The following is a 17642-nucleotide window of genomic DNA, read 5'->3' as shown; positions in this document are numbered from 1 at the left end:
TGTGCTTCTGAAACAAACCACCATAATAACAAAGCTTAAATCACATTCATCAGCTTTGCTGTGGTTAAATGCTTATAAGCCCACAACAATTACACAGCAAAATAACTGCAGCTGTCTTTCCTCCTATATAAAGCTAATTAACACTACCTTGTAGTTGTTCTGCACTAGAATATTAGATGAGTATATATCAGGTAATGAGGGTGGCATTTTCAGTTAATAAAATGACATTGAAAGATACTAGATAACTAAATGGATACTGGAAGCCTCTGTTCACAAAAATGTATTATGGGTGCCAGTAACTCAAGGTTCAATTGAGTTGAACCTTGACCTTTTGCATCAAAATCCCAGGTCTTAATTGCTTCAAAAGAACAGAACATTTTTCTAAATTCATTTAATGTACTCTAAAAAAACCAGGAGAAAATATTGTCCCATGAGGAAAGAAATACAGAACAAGACTTCAACCTCCTAAGGGCTTCCATGACCCTTCTGCCAGATTTTCTTAGACAAAATTATTAAAATATTTACCTTCAGTAAACTAGAGAATTACTAATGAATATCATATCTTGTGAGGAAAATAAACCACAACCTACTTTTCTTCTAGTTTCAGTCAGAAAAGACTCTGAACAGATGATTAAAAGACATTAAAGGATTATAAATAGTAACACATTTATAAGGAACTTAGAATAGGTAGATAAGAAAAGAATAGACAATAAAGAAGTAGTGGAACATTTTCTCATCTAGTTCAGAGAATAATAACAATAATAACAGAGAAGCATTCAGTAGAAGTGTGTAAATCTAAAGCTACAAGAAAGATGTTTTCTTGCATGGCTGACATGAGGAATTTACTGCTTTTATGCACAGACTCTGCCCTTCAAAACGATTTAAGTGACTGAACATTCACTTGGATAAAAATATCTAGAGTTATCTTAGTAAGTCTATTAAAAATCCACAAGCCAAAAAAAGATAAAACTTTCTGTTTCATACCAGAGAACAGTTACTAACTGGGATTTACCAGAGGCTTTCTCTGGTGATAAGTGATACCTTATACACCTGCTGTGGTGTTCTGAGATAGTCTTTAACATGGTTAATGTTAGTCAAAGAGAAGCCACATTTCTATATACTTTAAAACATTGGAAAACCTCAGACAGATAATCTAACTTCAAAAAAGATACAGCGAGGCTACTTTGCAAACACATAAGGAAGAAGTATGTAGGAGGTATTCATATATAAACATGAATAGACTAGCTAATTATGTGAATTCAATAGCTGCAAGGTTTATCACCTTTATGCATTGGGAGAGGTGACAGCTCCAAAAATTTGAAACTTTAATCAACTATTCTTAACAGAGTGCAGTTTGCATTCTCATCTCCTGCTTTGGTTTTAGCCTTACTATTCTCTTGTTTAAAAAAAAATATATATATAAATCCATGTTGTTCTGAATTTAAACTTAGTTCTTCCATTCTGTGTGAAATGTTAATGTCATAGTGTATTAGCTTCATAATAATGACAAGTACACTTGCTGCCTATGGATATGTCTATGACTGTTAATTTACATTTTTTGGCTTAAGCTTCTTTTCATATGAAACTGAAGGAAGACAAATCTGCCACAGAAAATGCTAATTAAAACCCAAAATTGTTAAAAATATGTATGTTTCTCATTCCTGAGAGCCGTTGTTGAGAATATTTCCTCTGAAAGCTAACATACCTACTTAAATAGCATGTAGTTAGTAATCACAATTAAAAGCTAGCTGTCTTCAAGCAGAACTAAGCCTAGTTTTTATAAATGTGTCTTGTGCTTCTTAATCATTCCCAGGTTTCTTACATTCCCCTGTTTCCCAGACTGTAATACTGTGTCTCTAGGCTGATTGGCAGGGACATAACTGGACAAAAAGCATGCAGTATTTTTTCAGCACTGATAACAAACTGATTTCTAACTGCCCTAAGATGTTAGCCTGGAAGTCTTTGACTACCTGACCAGACTAGATCATACTATATTTGATACCTATTCTTCTGCCTAGTTTGGTTAAGAGACCAAGGGACAACAATGCAAGCAGTAGGTGAAAGACACAGTGCAATTACACAAGATTTATGTCCTTTGAAAACCACACTGAAAAGCAATGCCCTGCATCAGTCTAGATCAGGCTTTAAAAAGCAAAGAAATTTCCTGGTTGTTTATGGAAAACTAAAGTTAACTAAAGTTTTAGACTGGAAGAGCTACTTCCACCAGCACATTATCAGATACTATCAGTTTTGTTAACAGTGTTCACCATTAGGTTTCTCAAAATAGACTAAATTCATACTGGTTTGTCCACCTTTAGGCTGAGAGGCAAATACAGCTCCCTAGAGTGTGTTTGATACCTTGTGCTCCCTAGAGATAATTGCTTGATACGTTGTGCAAAATGAGCTGTTGGCCTCAGTTGAACAGCTGGTTTTTATGAATACACTATGCACAGAAAAACATGTTCAACCATAAAGCTAACTGGTTGTGTTGGGGAAAGATTCAACTGAAAGACAAGATAAATCTTCTCACAACTTTCAGCTCCTTGCCACTTGGAGCTGAAACCTGTAAAATGGGTGGATAACCTGCAAAAACCTGTTCTATTGTCAGACAGTTTCACTGACTGCCAATTATATGATCTTAACTGAAAATGAAGAAATATTCTGAACAAGTAAATGGTACCTTTTAACATAAAAAGTGTTAACTCATGCCATAAAAGCAAAGAAAAAAATCCAAACATTGTGAACATTTTTAGGCCAGGATTGCCATCTATTTCTACACAAAGCCACATTTCCAGACATTAAGGAAGGTTCTGCTGATTTTTTGCTCTTGGCTTATTTTTTTTTAATATTAGTTGCCCTTCATCACTCCTAGATGCACAGCTCAAGATTATTAACCAGTAGAACATTTTTTCCTATACAAATGTTTTTGCTAGGTTATACTTTCACCTCTTTGGACATAGCTTCAATTTCAAGTCTGGTAAACACTGTCAAAAGGTGAGTAACACACTATTTTTCTGAAGTTAATATCTAAACCACTGTTCACCATTGTTTTTATCCCAAATCCCACGTACATCAGAATGACACCAGGAAACAAGAAAAAGATATCACAACACTAACTAGAATTGTTACATACCTTTGCCAGTTTGGGTTTCTGAGCATATTTTGTTAAATTCAATCGAGACAGATTTATGAAAGGGCCATCTGGATTTGTTAGCAGGGAAGCCTGAGTGGGAAAAAGAAGTTTTTTAAGCGAGAAGATCCTTACATTTTTCCTGAAGATTTTCAGAATATTATTAGTATAAAAAAACCACCAAAATTCCAAAAAAAACATTTGTAGATTCACTGCTCTACTGAGCAGTGCCGACTCTTCCTTTTTCTTTTCTGTCTCTCCCCACTATATCCACGTGGTGCCTAAGCACGTAGCTTGGAAGTTGGGATACATAACCAAAAAAATCTTCAATAAATACTTAGGAAGATTAGTTTTAACCTGCAATAGTGAGAGGATGCCACATTTTGCCATTATTGTGATTTTAATATGTATTACATGCTCATGCTGGTTGCAGTTTATTAATTTTGCCAATAGAACAGGATAAATTAATATAGACTATTCTTCTTATCTTTCAAAGTGACAGACACTGAATACTTATCATTTGTAGTAGACACTTATCAAATCACAGTCTTTACATGGTCTTCCATTAATAAATACTTGTCTCAAGGAGTCTGTGAATTTGGAATTTATATGAATCTTGATGAATTTGTGAATTTACGTACATTTTTTATATAACCGGACTAGAAAATGCACAGGAAGTTATATTTTCAAACTCTATTTTGAAAAGAATTCAAAATTAAAAATATTCACCTCCTTCAAACTTGAGTTTAGATGAAGCTTTTAAATAAACTACAGTGCCAGTGTGCCAGGACCTGTGACCAAGAAATCTTGCATTCTGGGAAGAGAGGCAAGCAACTCACCGTGCCCGGCCTGACATATCCCCCAGAAGCACTGGTGATGGGACGAGCTGTGAGAGCTGTTCGAGGCGTTCTTATCGCCTGTTCCATGGTGCTCGGCCGTCCACCCTGCGTGCTGGGTCTCACAAACCCTGTAATAGGTCTTCCTGATTGAGTCACGGGCCTGAAGATGTTAAGTACATTATCCTTACGTTAGGAGGTATTTACTGATAGAGAATCTAAACAGTTATATCCAAAGCATTTCATTTTCAGAAGTTTATGATTTGTTCATTTTCAACTTGTCACATTTTAAAAAATAAACTATCACATACCTAACAGCTGGGCTGGGTCCTCCACCTTGGCTAGTTCCAGGAAGTTTCAAAGATGTTCCTGGTCCTACAAAATAAAAGCATTCCTCACTTCACTTTGAGATATTACTCCCTTGTCCAGAGGACTTGAAACATGATTGTGTTTTACAATAAACAGTAAACCAGAAATTTCTTTACTCAGACTGATGGGACAAAGAAGACAAATCCCAAATATTGTGTTCTACTACTAATAATTTGATAGACTCTTGAAAGAAACCTGAATATTGGTTTTCATTCTTTCACTGTCTCCATTCTCTTCTCTATCTCACCTGGAGGAAATGAACAAGTGCCTATGTGGATGCCTACTGGAATTGACCAAAACAATTTTCAAGAACATCTTAGAAACACCACACAGTGTTAAATGTAGAAAGTTACTGAAACAATGACACCAGGCTAACTTGAAGTGGTATATTTTCTATCTGGCACCCAGACTTGAGTAAGCAAATCTAAACCTTCACCTACAGAGTAGATGGAGAATGTTATCTGATGATACTAGACCCTGGTAAGCTCCCCACCTACAATTTAGAACACTGTCAAGTGTGATCTCATCCATATCCAAAGGCCATCAATGAAAACACTGAACCAGCTTGAGCCCAGGTGAACTGATGAAAGGTTCCCCTTTTCACATATTTCTGTTTTGACAGTGGACCGTTAAGAATTACTAGTTCCTGGTCATATGGTACAACAATGCTCAAGCAAGGACACATGAAGCCAGTTGCCCAGAACCCTGTGTAGGTGGCTTCTGGATAGGTCTAAGGAGGCAGACTCCACATTCTCTGTGGAGTCTCCTGAGTTTAAGTTTGTACCCACTGACTCTGGTCCTGTCCCTAGACACCACTGACTCTGTTGTGCTTGCGCTCTGTCCAGCGATTTCTGCGCTTACCCTTTATGCAAAAGTGTAACATTAGAACACCTCAGATGTATAAAGAAAGTAAAATCAAGGTGTAGAAGAAAAACACATTTTCTGCATGACTGTTGTCTAGTGTGCTGACTACAAAAGAGAAGTGGATAACTAGAAAGGCTTAAGAAAAAAGTTTCAAGACTCAACTCAAAAATTAAAAGATACAGCTCAGAATGAGAATATTGTTTAGCTTATCAAAGAAAAGATAACTGGATGATTTAATGACAGATTTAACTACTTACTTTGGAAATCCACCTTTGAAAATAACTTTGTATTAGGCACAAAATGTTCACAAAGAAGCAACAGGTGGAGTTATGTTGATAATTCCCACTAAAGATATGGTACACTGATAAAATCTATTAAATGTAATAATTTACAAAAGACTGCAGGGGGTTCTCTATCTTTGATAAGTTCTTACACTTTCTGAAAAATTATATACTAGCTCAGGCACACCTAGCAAATTTGAAGCACAAATAGCAAAGTCTTATCTCAATGATTCAGAAGTGCAGGCTACACTAGTGTAATAATTTTCTTTGGTTTTGAAATCTGTGACACACTGTGCAGAAAGTCATCTTTTTTTCAGTTTCAACATAGTATGAATATATTTTTCCAGAATGCCTTATTTCTAAATAGTATTAATCAAATTGTTTTTCTTGGAAGATAATAATTTTGGAAGATAATAATTTTGTGCCACAGGGGGCACAAAATCAAATTAAACTCCAGATTTTATTACAACTGGGTTTTAAGATAGATATCTATAATTAGTTGATCACAATGCATAAACACATCTCCAATACTGCTTGACTTGTGGCCAAGCATGTAATGAAAATCTTAAAAAACGTAAGAAGATAGATACACAATTGCCTATACAGACAAGAAAAGCTTTTAACACTTCAAGTATCAGTTCTGGTCTATTTCCAGTTCTTCCCTTGAATTCTTTGACATGGTATGTGGTTGAGAGCCACACTTAATAAGTTAAATAAAAATTTCCATGTGAACTGTACTAAAGAAACAGAGAAAAATAGAAATAATGCAAAAAAGTAGTAGAAGACAACTAAGTATTGTCACCTTGGAAGGGAATTGATGAAGCTGAAAAATAATTGCACAGAAGAAACAATGGCAGAGCTGAAGAACTGCTCTGTGAAGGAAGAGAAAAATGAAGCAGAGAAAAGCAGAAAGAAAATCCATTCAGATAATGTTTGCAGGACATGATGCCAAAAGGTGGTATCTGATTGTTGTCTACACTACAGGCATATGGATAAAATTCACAGTACACCGAGGGCAGATTTTTTTCTCTAGTTTCCCACAATGCCTAAAGAAGCCAGAAAGGAGCAAAAGAAATCAACATAGTGATGGAAAAAGCAAGTGACCACTTGTATGCTCACTACATTTCTTTAAATGCAGAAGAAAAGCTGACAAAACACAATTGAGCATGGTCTGAACTCTCATCTGACAGGCCTAAGAACTACATCAAGAATACATGATGGATCTCAACACTGCCATGCAACCATGAAACAATCTAAACTGCTTTTTTTACCGATACTAAATGCTGTATCAGGTCACCTCAGTTTGTACTATTCTAGATGACATAAGAGATGGCCAAAAGAGCTCTTGTTTAGTCAATGTATTTAACTGAAAGTCAATCTTACGTGCAACTTGAGCAATGGCATTTTCATCCAGAATCATCTCTGCGATTCCTTCTTGATCCATATCAATTTCATCCACATACACCATTTCTGTCAAAGCTCGTGTTTTCAGATTCCAGGCAGCCTGAATAAGGATGCCAAAAGTAAAATATCTTCAAGACACTAAGTAAATAATCTATTCAGCAATTTTATCATTTCTTTATTATTCATTTCACAGCTTTACTAGGCTTGAATAAGGTATTGATTCAAACAGCTGAGTATATCCATCTGTCTGATGGAGGCATAAAAGGGGACTAAGTCCTTTGTTCAAATCATCAGCTGTAAAACACTGTATAAATATATACCCCAGGCATTTCAGATTATGAGAGGATTGGAATCCATTTTAGTGACCCGAACTGACAAATTACTACATTGTATGTCTTGGAGGATAATCTGAGCAGTGTGGAAAGGCAAGCATAACTCTAGCCTATGTGACAAGCTTTGTGTAGACTGTGAAGACACCTAATCAGTGAGGAGAAAAAAGAAAACAGGAAAAATCAGTAGCAACCATATAGAAATACCAACAAAGTAAGTGCAGGTCCAACCACTTTAATAATTTGATATGCTTGTAATATACTCATAGAACTGGCATGATATAGGAAGCCACAAGACCAATTCTTGATCTTCCATCAGATATTGAACAGCTAATCATAAATTTTCCAGACTAAAAATCACTGCCAAAATAATTAGATTTGCTTCCTTTCTAACATGGATTACAGCAATCTGGTGGAAAAGCATATTTAATATTGGCTAAGACCTTTCAAAAGAGAAACAAACTATCTGAATAGAAATAAAGGTCAAACACATGGAAACGTTTGTTCCTTAAGTAAGAAGTATGAGAAGATCTGAAACTCAGGCTTATTTAATAATTTAAGTAATCATTTAATGAGATACTTCTCATTAACCCTGCCTTTTCCTCTAGACTTCCCTTATACTTCTATGCAAACCCGTGTCAATCAAAAAAGAAGTGCATCTAAAGATGCCAAAATATTTAACTATTCTTTTAAAATGTGCTTTCTTCCAAGCAGGACTTCAGTCAGCTGATTTAAACACAATTAGAAATTTTTGTTCAAGAATGAAGAAAAGGGAATTCAGCAGGATGATCTGTATAATCTTACGGAGCTGTATTTAAAGATACCATTTTACACTGCATTTACTCTCTTCTGACTGTAGGCTGGAGCCAAAAGATGCCATCACCTGCCCAATACTATTCTTGCTATTGCAATAATTGAGAGCTAATGTGGGGAGAGGGAAAATTAATGAATTACTCTCAGTCTTCCATCACTTATGCAAATCATCATCATACACCTACAAGGCCTCCAGACTCTGCACAAGGTAGGCAGTGAGCCTGAGCTGCAAGAGCAGGAAGAGTACAGGTAAGGGCCCACCATTACATGCATTAAATAAAACATGAAAGTGAGCCCTAAGAGCACAAACATTGTTCTGTCTGTGAATACATGTTGTTTTCTTCCTAATCTCATCTGTAGATGAAGGTCATTCAGTTCAAGGTAGATTAAATTTAGCTTTTAGAAAGCACTGAACTGCTGAAAAAAGATATAGAAAAAATATGAGAGAAGTAAAATTCTATCACATATAAAAGCTGCCTGTTCAAAGTATCAAAAATCTTCCCCTTATCAAAAGTAATGCCTTACCAATACCAAAAAAAAAAAAAAAAAGCAAGCTATTGAGGGCTTAACTACAAAACAAGTATTATTCAGTGTATCAGAATTTCTTTCCAATTCCCAATGATTGCAACTAATAATTGTATTTATGGAAAGAACTTTACCTGAAACACAGTGTATTCAGAATCAAGCTCCTGAAAAGAGAGAAAATAAAAATTAAGGAATGGAAATGCCAAATAATAAAAACAACAACACAAGTGTATTTATACTCTGTGATGATCTCATTTTGCACATTTTCTCGCTGTACAAATTTTCATTTTATTACATTATCTCAACTTACACACATTATGAAGCTAATCAATGTTTTGCACAATGAAAGTAAATTTGCAGTAAGTGTATCTTTCTGATGCCTTTGCTTTCTTGCTTCTGCTGAATCTAGCCAAATCTTAGATTAACATGCAAGCATTCTGAAGCTGAAAAACGATAGATTAAAAGAAAATTAACTTGGAAGATGAATGCACATTTCCTAAAAATTAACCAGATTATCACACCATGGTTTTAAGAATGCCTACTTAATAAAATCCATTTTTGCACACTTTTTTTAGCTGCTGCTGGTGATCACAATGATACCACTCAAGAAGACAAAAGAAAATTTTGTCACTTTTTCATGGTACTTTTGTGACAAAAATGATGTATTCACTGCACTTGGACGGTATTATTGCAAGTGGAATAAATGTCAAATTAACAGCCTGTTGCACTACCCATAAAAACCAAAATAAAAGCTACCAGATTAAGTTTACTGTAAGTGAGAAAGCTGGAGCTTGCAACTATCTGAAAACTTCTGGTAAAATTGAGTAAATACTGACAGGAAAAATGTAGGTTTATCACCCACTAATGTGTAATTATCATGGTTACATAATATTTAAACTACCCTTCACTTCCAGGGACTGGGGATGAGTTCTTCCTAATGTATTACTTTAGCTTTAGACAAGGAAGGTGGGAGACAAATGTTACTTTCTCTAAATCACTGTTAGTCTTTTGTAGTGTCAGATCATTTCTGCTCCTAGAGTTAGTGAAAAATTTCTTGCATATCTGGCATTGTGTAAATCTATCACAATTAAACCAACTATCTTGGACTGAATATACAATCTTAAAGTAATTCAGACTATAAAGGGACTTCTGAAGGTCTCTAGTCCAAAGCCTGCAAAGCAAGGGCAGCTATGAGGTCAGTTGAGGTTGCTCAAAGTCTTGTCCAATTGCATCTTGAAGACTTGCAAGGATGGAGGCTGCACAGTGCCACTGGGCAACCTGCTCCACTACTGACTATCCCTAGAGAGAAATGTTTTTGTTCACACCAAGCCAAAGCCTCCTTCACTTCCCTGCATCATTGCAAATGGTCCCTGGCTCCATTTTCTTGATAACCTCCTCGTATGTATTAGAAGGCTGCTATTAGATCACACCAAAGTCTTTTCCCAGCTCAAGCACTGCCCTGCTACTGGCTTGCTTTGCAGCCAAGACACAGAGCTGGCTTCTGTACCACCAGGAGAATGGCAATGTCAAGATCACCCCTCTGTAGTACAAGACATGGTCTACTTCCAATTTGAACCTTTTTACTCAATTTACCTTTTTACCTTTTACTTTCTATGACAGCAGGGACCTGGAATACAGGTGAAGAACATCTTCCTTCTGTAGTGTGGAATTGTGGCCTTTAAAGGATTGCATTTGGAGCCAAAAAGTCGTTCACTGATATTAGAATGCATAACACATCTTACACATTGAGTATTCTATGGAACTAAACATTAATTCAGGAATTTATCTCAGTTTACTGTGATGTACCTGGGCCTGACTAAGGCACTGAAACTGGTTTTGCATTTTAGTTGCATGATTAAATGAACTACTACAATTCTTTTATGTATAACAGTTTTTTTCTAAAAAAAAAAAGAAACTATTCAGCTTTCTAAGTAATAAAGGACATTGAGCTATTTCAGCTTACATTTTGTTCACCCCATTGTGTCTGAGTATTACACATATGAAGATGGTTTTAGAAACAGTAGGCGGTCTTCTATACCATATGCGCTACAGTAACTAATGAGGACAAGTTAGGAATATTATGTCAACACTAATACAAAAACACCTTGATGTTACAGATGTGTATCTTACTTTAGGCACTGTTAATTACCTTAAAAAATAACTTAAAAATCAGACAAATTTGCTTATGTAGGAGCACTTATATTACTATAAAATTCAGAAATTACATTCCTAGTGATTTTGGCAATAAAGTAGAATTGGTCAATAATACTAAAACCATTGCACTTTCATAATTGTAGGTCACAGTATGCATTGTTCATACATATTAATACATTAGTTCAGTTTTTGACAAGAAATAACTTTAGATTTTAAATAACTCTCAAGCAGGTAACAGGATCCTCAGATTAAACAAAAATATGGAATAACAAAAATTACATTACAATAGTTTAACATGGGTGGATCCAGCAGTTGCTACACATGCAAGTAATCCATAGGAACTAGATTTCAAATAAAGAGTTCTTTGAGAGGATTAACAAATAGCATTGCCCTGTAAGCTTGTCTCTCAAAACAAAAGCTCAAATTTATTATTCATTTACACATATAAAGCTCCCTTGAAAGTCAAAAGATTGTAAAACCAATGAAGGCACTATTTAATCCAGATCTCTAAATCCACTGAGGGCACTTTAATATTAAAATGCAAAGTCAGTTTATTTGAATACAAAAAATACTTAGAAAAATTAAGTTTTTGATGCTTGAAGCCTAGAAGAGGAAATATATTATATACCTTTTTATAATAAGGTTTCACTCTACAATTAGTTTTAGGTGAGTACAATTTAATACATGCAAAATATTAAATTAATTTTATTCTGAAAATGCTCTTCAAATTATTAAGAGCAGAAACACAGAAAAAAAAAAAAAAAAACCCAAACCTTTACCCAGGAACAATGACTTCACTCTGTGTCACTATTTTAATGCATAAATTACAGTCTCTTGCACCAGTAAGTGATTTCAGTTGAAGATGCTTTTCCAAATCAACTTCAATGCCCATAAAAATAACCATGATAACTTTATTATGACCATACAAAAACCAGTTTGCAAATTATAGCAGCTGGAAGTTCAACATGGGAAAAGGAAGGATGAATGAACAAAAGCAAATCCTCATAGAAGACCATTAATAAAGGAAGAACAACCACTATATGTCTATTAATTATATGAGGCAATTTTTTTTCTATTGTTAAACTAGAGCAGGCCTCTACATGGGTTCTGTTTATTGCTTTGAATCCTACATATGGAACACAAAGAGTAATCAGATTAGGTGACTAATCAGGATGATCAACAGAGACAGTCCTGGATTGTATTTCCTCTAGGTCATGCTATTACTATCAACACAGAAGACAAGGGCTGTTTGCTTACAATAGGAAATAATTAAACTGAAAACCAGTATTTTATGTATTTCTATGACCAAATGCCAGTCACACAGAATACAGTTTTTATTTATCCTGAGATAACAGAGAAGTGAATTCCACCAGTACCATTCATATTTCTAATTCTTAAATTAAGAAATGCACAGGATATTTTATAGAAAAAAATTCAATCTTCCACAAGATGTAACCCAGTAGCAGCTAATTATTCTTCTATCACAATGTTATTTTTTAAGAACTCTTCAGGAAAACTTCACTGATTTTAAAACATTTCAATTTTGTTGTTGTGCTCTTTAAGAATTCAAGATTTATAATGGCACAGTATTTGATACTACTATGTAAGAAAATATCTGATTCATGCCTTGTTAGCAAAAAGGTCAACAAATACTTTAAAAACCTCCTAGGGCTTACTGCATCTGGTGACAGGGTTCAAAGAGAGTTCTGCACCAATTAAGATAGCCTTTAAATGTCTGCACATGTGACAATTGACTGGATCATCAGTAAACTTATTTTTAAGATCTTTATATCATCTTTTGCCTTGTTCTTAAAGGAGAACTTGTAATTGTATTTGTGATACAAACATATCCTGAATACTATAACCTATATGTACAGGGAGTGGTAAATCAAGACATAGGTCAAGATATACTGGTTAAGAAAATTCCTTACTACAATTTTAAGTGTGGTGGCAAAAATGCAGCTACTTCTAAGGCTATTGTAAAAAGCTTGTTTCAGCAGCCCATAGCTTTAGGACAGTGCTGCAGATGCAATGGAGCAGGAGTGGTGCTATCACTTAGCAGACAAGCTGGGAAAAAATGTGCAGGCTTTCACACAGGGACATCTCTTTCCAAGCATGAAAACACTCTCCAGTTGGGCAATGTTAGTCACTTCCTTTACTTCCCTGCTGTTACACTACATGTTTTAGAAAGTAGAAGGCCAGTTCCCTGAGCATGAAGTTGTGACCTGTAAGACTCACTGTTTAACTCAACCTGTGCATGTGTTTAAAGGACATCAGCTCCTGTAGCTTAAATTATATCCTAATGCATGCTGTTCAAAGAAGTGAGTTCCTTAACAGTAACTCACTGTCAGAGGCTACTGCTCCTACAAGATCCCTCTTTCTCTGGCTGCAGAGGTTGGGAAGCACATGCTTAGCAGAATATGGGACAAGAGGATAAGAACAGATGGCACAGTGATTAAAGCCACTGAGTATTCCTCATGCTGCACAGCAGCTCACTTAATCCAAACTTTCTGCAAGTGTTGTCATTTGTCTGTCTGCTTTCCTGGTGCCCAACATGACATATCTTGGGTTTGATTTGCAGAAGTGCTACAATTAAGAATCTGACCATTAAATCTGCTAGAATTGCTATGTGGTTTTTAAGCATTAAAAAACACACTTACTGGGTTAGGTACCAAAAATTATGCATACTTCATTTTAGATAATTTGCCAGCTTATATTAAAATACTACCAATGTAATTGACATAGATGGAAAACAGCACCATTTTCTGGTAGGTGGCTGAAGATGACAGAATTAAAGTTCAATCAAAATATTTAGGTACTGATTTCATTAACATGCCATTTTAAAAGTAACAGAGATACCAGAAATCAAAGTCAAACATGCTGAATTTCCATTTATTTATCATCTTTCCACTTATTCTTTAAGAAAATCCCTAAATTGTTATTCCTTACATGAAATACTTATATAGAGTATACTTATAAAATCCACTCGGTGTCTGCAAACTTTACTTGAACATTGCTGTATGAAATCCTTTCAAATACTGAAACATCTGCCATGCATTTTTAAACATTATAGAGGAAGACTGATATTTCCCAATCACAAATAGATAGACTTTCAAATACTTCTAGAAATCATTCATTCCTGCTTAAAATGAGCTCTTAATAAGGATTCCTCAATATTATATAAGGCAAGAACCAAACTAATCTTATTTCAAATTTGCCTCTCTTCCATCTGAACTTTCTGGTAGGTTTGAAATGTGCTGCTGCTGAAGAGCACCTTTTTCACACAGAACTATGAATAGGAACACAGTTCTCAACTGAACATATCCAGTCATTTGCATGCAACTGTGGCCTGAAAGTTTCTCCAAAACTTGATATTCAGAGACTTCACGTAAGACTTCTAAGAGCTTATGATTTGATCTGGTATAGACAATGTTCACAACCCCACCCTCCATCACTTCTTAAAGGAAATTATCTTAACTGTTTTTCTTCTTTCATTCTTATAAAAGGTGACGCTTATAGGCTGGCGTGAACATTTCAAATATTAAATTAGGTGATAAATTGTTTGTCTCAACTTAGTACAGAATTTGGAAAAACTCTCATATTGCTGGTATATAAGGTCCTTGTTCTCTAAAGAAAATGTGTACCTTGTTTAATAAAACAATTTGATTTATGTACTAAAATGTTTTACCGTGTGTGATCTATATTTGGAAGAAGGAAAACCAATTAGGATCTACATCAGAGAATCCCAGAATGTGAAGGATTTGAAATAGACCTTTAAGTTCATCTAGTTCCACCCTGCCCTTGGCATTGACAGAGACACCCTCCCACCATACCAGGTTGCTCAAAGCCTTATCCAACTACATCCTGTCACTGCTGTTTTGTTAATTTCCTCCTAAGCATTTTTTCTCGGCCTCATACATCTTATATTCCTTACTAGTGCTACTAGTCCAGCAGAAGTTTGGAGGTGACAGGTACAGCAATACCATTTTATACTTGAGCTTAAGCACAGAGTAGAAATGCAGTTGTATTTACATTACCGTGTTGAGATCATAGATTGAAAAATGTTTTACTCATTAAAAACTTTATAAATTAAGACCAACAGAAACATTTTGCTCTTTACAACTTTTATGTACTGTTATCTGTGCTGTTTGAAGAGTTTCTTTCACAAATCAAATATTGTCCTTCCATATGCAAAGATCACATATATAAGACACAATAATGTAAATACATTAAAATAATACAGCACTAGCATGGAACTAATACTGAGTCCCATTTAGGGCTCAGGAATAATGTTCTTGGAATACTTTCTCCACTAAAAATGTCTCTGCTGATGGCTCCTTGGTAGTGCCTTACAGTATAAAACACTAAAAAAAGAATCTTTTAAATATCTATCCTAAATCAGCTCAAACATTTACTGTGCTTTATATTTACACTATTGTGTGACCATGCAGCTTTCTTTAAAGATTTGTCCTTTGCGATAAAAAGAACTGTGTTCAGGATTCTTAAAACATATGTCTATAGGATGCTTTGAGACTTACAAATTGACTGTACAGTGTTTAAGATGAAGTCTGTTCGATTACTGTTTTTAAAATATGGCATAAAAATGTTTACATGCTTGTAAACATTAATCCAGAAACAACTTTCCCAAATCCTTTACTCTTACAGAAGGGCAGGAAAATATGTAGGTATTGAGAAACATGTGCTACGTTTCCAGAGACCCTGCAGCTGGAAAAAGAGCAGAGAGAGGTATACAAATGCCTCCTGTTCCAAGGCAGGGCTCATAGGTGAGCTGAGCTAAAATGGGTATCTCTTAACTTTGTGATTTGGTCCATACAGCAGGTATGGTATCTACACATCAGTATAAAATCCACAAGAACATCCCTAGCAGACCTAACTTTTCATCTCAGCTTTTCTCCCTTTAACTCCGCAAAATCTTGGGCGCCCTGCAGCTCCCGTTTGAAGCGCCCGGCCCCGCAGCTGTCGGGGCAGCGCTCCGGCAGCACCGCGGCCCGTTCCCAGCCCGGGGCCGGGCCGGGGCTCCCCCGGGGCGTGTCCGAGGAGGAGCCGCAGCGCGGCCCGCCGCCGGGCCCGGGGGCGCGGCGGGCCCGGCGCTCGCTGCCTCGCTGCGGGCGGGCACCCGGCCCGCCGGCGGCCGCAGCAGCGCGGCGGGACCCGCGGGGCTGAGGCAGCCGGGACGCGGCCGAGCCGCCCCGAGCCGCCGCCTCCCCCGCGGCCCGGCCCCGCTACCTGCTCGCCGGGCGGCCCCTCCAGCAGCTGCGAGCAGACATCCGCGCACTCCCGGAACTTCCTCCGCCTGAAGTAGCTCCAGGCCTGGAACAGCGGCTCCAGCCCCATCGCGCCGGCGGGAGCTCCGCTGGAGCTGCGGCCGGGCCCCGGCGCCTCCCGCCGCCTTACCGCCGAGCGGGGCCGCGGCGCTGCTGCCGCGCAGCCGGCGGGCCCCGCCTCGGCCGGCCGGGGCGGAGCGCCGGGGCCGCGGGGGCGGCGGCTCGGGGCGGCTCCGGGGCCCGCCGCTGCCCTGGGAACCGGCGCGGGGCCGCGGCCCCGCTCGCGGCCGAGCCCTCCCTGCCAGCGCCTCTCGGGGCTTATCACGTTGGTGACTGAAAGCAGAGTTTGGGCTGTAGGACTGGGATCAGTAGACTTGCATTAACCCCGCTGTTCTGTTCCTGTTGTCATTTTCTGTCCTGTTATCTAGAGGAGTTAGAATAAATGCCTAAACAAGAATAATGTAGTCCACTAATCCATATTTGGGTAAAATGTCCTTTAGAGACAATGAGCCCTGGTTGAGAAAAGTACAGACTGCTGTTAACAACACTTTTCAGTCTTGCAGACTCTATCAGTTCCTTTAGTTCATTAGTTTTTGCAGGGAAATAATCAGACTGAGATATTTTGAGATCTAAAAGTTAGAATACAATTGCTCCTAGGTTATATGTACTATAAAATGGTGATTGCAACCATCAACTGAAGTAAAAGAAAAAACGCCTAAGGATGCTTGCAGCAGTAACAGCATTTGTGATGTGAAAATCTTTGAGGGATGAACACTAATAATATTGCTAAAATCATATTGTTGCCATTTAAAGAGATCATTCTAGTTTTATTGCTTTTGTCGCACCTAAACTACCAATTTGTCCAAGATGCATGAAATTAATACCTAGGATAGCAAGACCAATGTCAGGTATAAAGATGGAGAAGCAGAAGTGGCAGTCCCAGGATTATCACTTATTCAAATATGGGACTAAATGGCTTGGACTGAAGTAGCAGTTACCGACAGCTTTGCTTTGGTTGTCTTGTGAACAGTGCACAGGACTATTCGGTTTGCATGGCAAGGCTTTGGGTGAGAGCCCATATGAGTGGCTTCTGTGACAAGCTGCTGGAAGCTTCCCCTATGTCCAGTTGGCCAATGATGGTAGCACCTCTGGGATAACAATTTAAAAAGAGGAGAAAAAGCCTCCACAACTGCAGCTCAAGACAGGACTGAGAATATGTGAAACAACTGAGAAGGCATCAAGGTCAGTAAAGAAGAAGGGGAAGCAGTGCTCCAGGCACCACAGCAGAGATCCTGCAGCCTGTGGGGCAGAGCATGGCGAGGCAGCAGTGCCCCTGCAGCCCATGGAGGATGGCAGGGGAGCAGAGGATGCTTGAAGGAAGCAGGTGGCTGCTCAAAGCAAGCTGTGAGCCTGTGGAAAGGTCACAGCCTTCTGAAGTCACATAGGTAGATACTGCCATGTAGCTTCTCAGCAAAAAGGGGAAGATGGTTCTGCAGCAAGTTTTGTTTGTTACACTGCTGGGAAGGATATTCATTGCACTTAGTGATCAAGCTGAACTAATGTTGTGCTATAGTAGAAATTAGATCAAGATGCATCTTCAGCTTTTGCACAATGAGATTTTGCAGTGCTGCAAAATGACAGAAAAATCAATT

General features: G+C 37.6%; 1 protein-coding gene across 2 annotated transcripts in view; it reads right to left on the bottom strand.

Moving 5' to 3' along the window:
- The window catches only part of TTC8 (tetratricopeptide repeat domain 8), a 38249-nt gene extending 22095 nt beyond the window's left edge, over positions 1-16154 (bottom strand). The window contains exons 1-6 of one of the 2 annotated variants that reach the window (XM_021540971.3): positions 15953-16154; positions 8686-8715; positions 6864-6984; positions 4278-4341; positions 3970-4129; positions 3134-3223 (exon numbers count right to left, since the gene is read on the bottom strand). In XM_021540971.3, coding sequence (XP_021396646.3) covers positions 3134-3223; positions 3970-4129; positions 4278-4341; positions 6864-6984; positions 8686-8715; positions 15953-16060 — 573 coding nt within the window. In that variant the 5' untranslated portion in view covers positions 16061-16154. The remainder of the gene's footprint in view (positions 1-3133; positions 3224-3969; positions 4130-4277; positions 4342-6863; positions 6985-8685; positions 8716-15952) is intronic. The other variant, XM_085580640.1, reaches the window with a different exon arrangement.
- Between the last annotated feature and the right edge of the window lie 1488 nt (positions 16155-17642).

Source organism: Lonchura striata, chromosome 5 (assembly GCF_050655825.1).
Source record: "Lonchura striata isolate lonStrDom1 chromosome 5, ASM5065582v1, whole genome shotgun sequence".
Classification (NCBI taxonomy): domain Eukaryota; kingdom Metazoa; phylum Chordata; class Aves; order Passeriformes; family Estrildidae; genus Lonchura; species Lonchura striata.
Note: the sequence above shows the minus strand (reverse complement) of the source record. Positions and strands in the feature narration are given on the sequence as shown.